Raw genomic sequence first — 6,350 nt, forward strand, 5'->3', positions numbered from 1 at the left:
CTTTAAAAATGATTTGTGTGTCTCGCATTGTATTCCAAGTCCATCAGCTCCATAACTAATGGTGCGAATGGTAACATTTTTATTTCCAAGAACACTGTTCGGAAACAATTTTTTTCATTGATATTTTCTGGACATGTTTTTTAGCAAAAGAAAGTGTTTGGTAGCTGTACAAAATTTATATTCCTGAACTAGAAATATTTTGGTACGATCCTTAAAGTTTTTTGACTTAGAATTTCTTCTAATTTTTTAAATAATTTTATTACATTTTTTTCTCTTTTTTTCCCTTTTTATTTTTTGTAAGTTTCTTTTTATTCTTCTTTCTCTAACCTGTCGCCAACCTTGGCCATGGCCGGCCAACTAGCAATCGGTTAGATGAGAGCAGGCAAAGTTGCCTACCTCGAGGGAGGCTTGCGGGCTGTTGGAAAGGTCCCTCGAGCCTCATCGTGGCTAGGCGAGGCTCAAGGCGACCTCCCGGCGACCTACTAGGGAAGAAGAGGAGGAAGAGAAAAAGAATGAAAAAAAAAAAAATTGGTCTTGATTCTTGAGCTGTTCTCACAAACAAATAAGCAAATTAATTTTTGTATCTTGTTTATATTTAAAATCTATTTCCGGAAACAAATTTATTCTTGGGAATAAATACCTACACAAATGGATTTCTATTTAACTTCTATTTCGAGAAAAAAAAAATCCCATAATTCTAGTTCATAAAAAATCCCAGCGAGCCGCGTTTAATTGTACTCACAGATACAAACGAAAAAGAACATCTAGAAAGACACATTAAAAGGCCTTGGAACGTCCACCGGACCGGGATGATGCGTTCTTGGAAGGCAACGGTGAACTGTCAACATCGTATTGCAGCTCTCGTTTCGGTGTTGTCAGTTTAGGTGCAAATATTTTGTGTGAGATTCTGCACGCTACGAAGTTGAACGTAGGCTCTTCGAAGAGAAAGAGATTCTCCTCCTGCCATTCAGTCAGTTTTCTTTAACAAATGTCGGGGGGAACTGATAAAATCTGTCACATAAATCTCTGATTATGTAAACTGACATTTTTGGTGAGAGAATTGCATCCCACCAATCATTGTTTTTCCCTGGTAAATTATTGTCCGACGAGGAGACATGCACGTTCAAGTATAAAAAGGCATGGTTTTCCTCTTAAAATGTCATTCAAACCAAATACACACAAGACCTCTCGATCTAAGTTTCTATACCACGTAACAACATGGCAAGAAACACTTCTTCTTCTACTACTGGTCCTCAATGGAACCACGACGTGTTCGTGAGTTTCGGAGAGGATGACAAGGAGAGACCTTCGTAGTGAACCTCTTCAAGCGGCTGCATCAGGTGGGGATTGGCCACTTCGGAGAGGAAAACATAGAGGGCGCTGAGAAGATCGAGGACAACTGCCCCAATGCACTCCACGAGCCGACGTTCGCCTTTGCCCTCGTCGTGTTATCCAAGAACTATGTCGATTCCTACCCGTGCCGGTTACAGCTGGTCAAGATCCTCGACTGCAAAAGGGTCCACAACCTCGAGGTCATTCCCATCTTTTACATGGAAAGAGAAAAGGTTTTAAATTTGGCGCGTTGTGACGAATTAGAACCAGGTCACAGGAAGGCCCTAGAAGAGGCTGAGGAGATGCCGGGTTGCGACTTGAAAGCCGCCAATGGGTACGTACCTGTGATTCTTACTTAATGTCGAAGCTTGGTACCGTAGTCTGTGATGTTTCTTTAATTGATGTTATTTCTTTGGTGTGGCTACTTTTGTGGATGGAATTTTTGCACAATCGAAATTTTCTTAAGGGAACAGAACAAGTAGAAATCTCTTTGGACTTTCCAGAAAATTCTTATTGCCAATTTTTGAAAAATTATGTAAAACATAAATGTGACTTTACATGTTAATTTCAAGATTTTAGATGTAAAATAGGAATAATTTTAAAAATCGTCTCAACTTTTCATTCCAACATCAGTTCTCATCCTAAGTTTTGAAAACCTACAATTTGCACTTCTTAACTGAATCCTCAAATTCATAATGAACTATATACCCTCGCTCTTTCTACGCCGTGGGCTCTCTCCACTCACTCTGACCGACACTGCACCACCAACCCCTACTGAATTCTCTGTGCATCTCTCTCCCTCTCTTATTATGCTCTCTTCGTCTCCCTCTTCTTGGCCACGGTCTGCGTCGAGCTCGACTTAGATTTGTAGACTCAGATTTGAATCGAATTCGACAGATCTAAGTTATGGCTCAGCTGGGGTGGTGGTTGGTGGTGGGGGGCAACTGTACGGCTTGCGTTGGCGATGCCGGGAGGGGAGGAGCTGATAGTAATGGGTGGTGGATGGGTTAGGGTTTTAGGCAAGGGAATTTTCCCGCTACAATTATTATTATTATTATTATTGCTTTCATGCCGTCTGGGGGCCAATTTTTGGAGTGTTATGCTTGATGACATTATAACATAGTAGAAATTAAAGTACTGACTAAGTAGTCTTTTCTTTTTTTTTTTTACTTAAAGTGCGTTTGATTCATGAAAACTCAAGACGTCAATGACATTTTTCGAAAACGATTAGTTATATAGGTTAGAAAATTGGTCAATGAAAAATATTTTCATTTGACAAAATTTGTGTCTAACCATTTTAGTTGACGGTGAAAATATTTTTTATTCATTTATTTTTTACGATAATACAAGTAATTATGTTTTCAAAAATATTTTCCTAATCTTAAGTTTTCTGCGAAATAAACATATCCTTAGTATTTACTATTTTTATTGCTTCTCTGAAAAATGTGTTTGTTTCTTGGAGTGCAATATGCATGGTACGACGCACCCTCCTCTGCCGCACAGGATGGGGTCACTATCGAAAGTAGAGCGTTGTTAATCACCATTCCTTTGTTACACGTGCCAATGTCTATGACGATTTAGTCAAGCTCGATCTTTTTCTATTCGTATTTCATATATACCCATGTAGAATTTTGCGTACAATGTTTGTCGTATGTTGTCTCTTGAGGTATATGTTTGTGTTCATTCTTTTTAATACATCTTGCTCGTAAAATTTTTGTACTAACACTTTTCGTCAACAGTGAACGGAATCTCATTGACAAAATAGTCGGGCGTCTTGTGAACCGGATTTATTCTAGATACAATGAGAAATTCACCTTCGGGCCTTTTGGAGGCGAACAAAATTCCCGGAAACCTTTTAAGACAAAGTTGATTGAGGAGATTTCTGAAAAGGGATTAAAGTTGAGTACGGAGACTGCATTAAGTCCGTTAAATTTGAAGTCGACAAGAACACCGACATGATACCGAAACATGGTGAAAAACATGGGTACAGGACTTACGAGGTTGTGTCTAGACCCGTACATTTCTCTCTTTTTCCGTTTCTACCTGAATGTCATAAATTCATCTTTCCAGCTTTATTGTAACATTAGCCGATCACTTAATCATGAACCTTGAGATTCTTATCGATTGCTTCGCAGGTGGACATGAGAATCTCATACCGGCGATACATGAGGATTGGTGTGATTGTTTGAAAACCAACTGGAAAAATAGATGACTTCACCTTATTAAAATTAGGCAAACACAAAGCTAGCCACAAATAAGAAGTAAATTAACTTTTGATTTTACAAATTAAAGGTACTACCAAAGTTATTAAGAAACATAATTTACACAAATCTCATCATATATAATTTATCATATAGACCTGAATCTTATTTCAAAAGTGATTTATCAATTTATTTTGCTCATTGAATGATGCGACATATAGTCTTACTTGCGTCGAATGTGCCTTTTTATGGTCTGTTTACATGCCTTTTATGGCCTGTTTGCAGGTTAAATTGGAAGACGATGAGAAAATAACCTCTTTTGCTGGATCCCAAAAAAGCAAGTGGAAAATACTGTTGGAGAAATCCTCATGAAGAGTTTTGAAGTTGACAAAACGTATCCATCAGTCTAGTCTGAAAGTCTGCAGACTCTGTCAGTTAAAGTCGAAGACTTCCCGGACAGCCGACTCAAGACTCAAAGTCTATCCTCATTGACAGTCTCTAATCCGTTGAAGAAAGGTTATCCGAACTGAATGTTTTGTTCAGGATTTAACCTTATCATCTGAGAAGATCTCGTGGCTGGAGAAGACGTATCAGTAATCCTTTGATTGATCAAGATTGATTCAATGACTGAAGATTCGATGATTGTCTAAATATTATTGGAAGGTTCTACTTATGGAAACCGAGATCCTGATTGTATGGGCGAACAGGATTGATGGGCTATCAACACGTTCCTTTAATAGCTCGAACAATCTTCCTAATTGATTCCGTCCAACGGGTAGATTGGAGGAATTCCTTTGGTAAGTGCCAACGGGTATGATGGCATAAAGGAGTATATAAGGAAGTCGTTCTTGGTTGTTCGAGGTGTGCGCGATAGAAGAATTCCAAAGTCTGAAGCTCCTATTTGTTTAGATAAATCTCTTGAGCGAATACTTGTATACAAAAGAGAGTCTATATTTGTGAGAGACCTTGAGGAGGTGTGGTAGAACATCTACACTGTGGAATCAAGGCAAAGCTGTGCTGTAACTTCTCTTTTGATCATAGTGAAATCCAGCCGGTAGGCTGTCAGTGCGGAAGAGTGGACGTAGGCTTGGAATAAGCCGAACCACTATAAATCATGTGTTCAATTTTCTCTTCCTTACTCTCTTTACCTCGATCGTATTTCAATCTGTTAAGAATTGCTTCCGTATTTAAGAAAAATTGTTTGTGCGCCTATTCACCCCCCCTCTCGGTGTTTATACTAGCAATATTAATTGGTATCAGAGCCTGTGTACTTACTTTATTTGAAGTGTTTTACTTCATAGTAAAAGATCCATGGCTAGTATGCTAGCACCAGGGCTGATGGAAGGGCAAATCAATACCGCACCACCTTACTTTGATGGAAAGAATTACAACATCCGGAAGAACAAGATGAAAGCTTTCCTACGATCAAAGGATCCTCGGAATGGGACGTTGTAGAAAAAGAATTACTCCTACCATCGCATCGAGTCTGAAAGAGGAAAAGATACTCTTGAAGAAACCAGCGGAATGTCTCGGAAGAAATAACCAAGAGACAAACACTCGATGCAAAAGCAATTTACTCCTTATATTGTGCTTTATCACCAACCGAGTATAATAGAATATCTTCTTGTGGTACAGCAAAAGAAGTTTGGGACAGATTGCATATCACCTATGAAGGAACAGATCAAGTGAATGAAACAAGAATCAACATTCTTCTTGGTCAATATGAAGCCTTTAGAATGAAACCAGGAGAATCAATATCGACATGTTTAGTCGTTTTACGTATATTGTGAATGGTCTTGAAAATCAAGGTCAACCAACTTCGATCCCATGAAGGTAAACAAGCTACTGCGTGGACTCTTCAAGGATTGGAATCACATAAAGACTTCGATAAGAGAGACGCAGAGAATTATGCCACTATCTGTTAATGAGCTGATTGGAACTCTTCAGTCCTATGAAGTGGAAAGGATCAATGAAGATGAAGATCCAAGAGGTAAGAAATCCATTGCATTAAAATCAAATAATGATTCTGATGTTACAGATTCTGAAGATGATATGGACGATGAGGAGCTTGCTCTCATGATAAGAAGATTCAGAAAACTAAATAGAAAAGGAAGAAGGTTCAACTCAAAGAAACAAGGCTTTCAAAGACAGCGAGACCAAGTCTCGTTGATGATGAGGAACCAAATAAAGATGTAGTCTGCTTTGAATGCAAGAAAAAGGGACACATTAGACCCAACTGTCCCCTTCAAGAAGAAGAGAGGAAAAGCTGAAAATTTCGAAAAGCTCTCAAAGCTGAAACCCAAGTGATACTTTGAGTGTGAAGAAAGTGATAATGAATATGCAAATCTATGTCGATGGCACAATCAAACTCGGACTGGATCGACTCGATTCGACGGTGAATTTGAGGCAAGTAATTTTAAAATTCCTGTCAAGGTTTCTAAATATATTGATGAACTATGCTTTAGTTTTAAGACTTCTCTCAAAAGTATTTCCAAACTAAAAAAAGAAAACTCAGCTCTAAAACAAAAGGAAAATGTTTTAGCAGAAAGAGTTAAAAGTCTAGACTTGTCTGTTTCCAATCTTAGAGAAAATGAAGGAAATCTTTTAAAAGAAAATGCTTTTTTAAAAATAGACTTATCAAATATATCAAAGAAATTTTCTATAGGGTCTGAAAAACTTGAGGAAATTCTTTCAGACAAAGACCTTACTTCAATAAGTCTGGTCTAGGTATGACAAGAAACAATTCCATTGATTGATTTTCCTAAAGTAAAAGAAAGAATTAAGAAAAGGCTTTCGAGTGAGGTTTACAAAAGTCAC

At 38.1% G+C, this 6,350-nt stretch overlaps 1 protein-coding gene across 1 annotated transcript; it reads left to right on the forward strand.

Annotated features, from left to right (window-relative positions):
- The first annotated feature begins 1,218 nt into the window (after nucleotides 1–1,218).
- On the forward strand, nucleotides 1,219–1,691 carry LOC120288555 (TMV resistance protein N-like). Its single transcript, XM_039302617.1, has 2 exons — nucleotides 1,219–1,275; nucleotides 1,341–1,691. Exons 1-2 carry the CDS (start codon nucleotides 1,219–1,221, stop codon nucleotides 1,689–1,691), a joined length of 408 nt encoding a protein of 135 aa, XP_039158551.1.
- Nucleotides 1,692–6,350: the final 4,659 nt, after the last annotated feature.

The sequence above is a fragment of the Eucalyptus grandis genome, chromosome 9 (genome assembly GCF_016545825.1).
Source record: "Eucalyptus grandis isolate ANBG69807.140 chromosome 9, ASM1654582v1, whole genome shotgun sequence".
NCBI classification, from domain to species: Eukaryota; Viridiplantae; Streptophyta; class Magnoliopsida; order Myrtales; family Myrtaceae; genus Eucalyptus; species Eucalyptus grandis.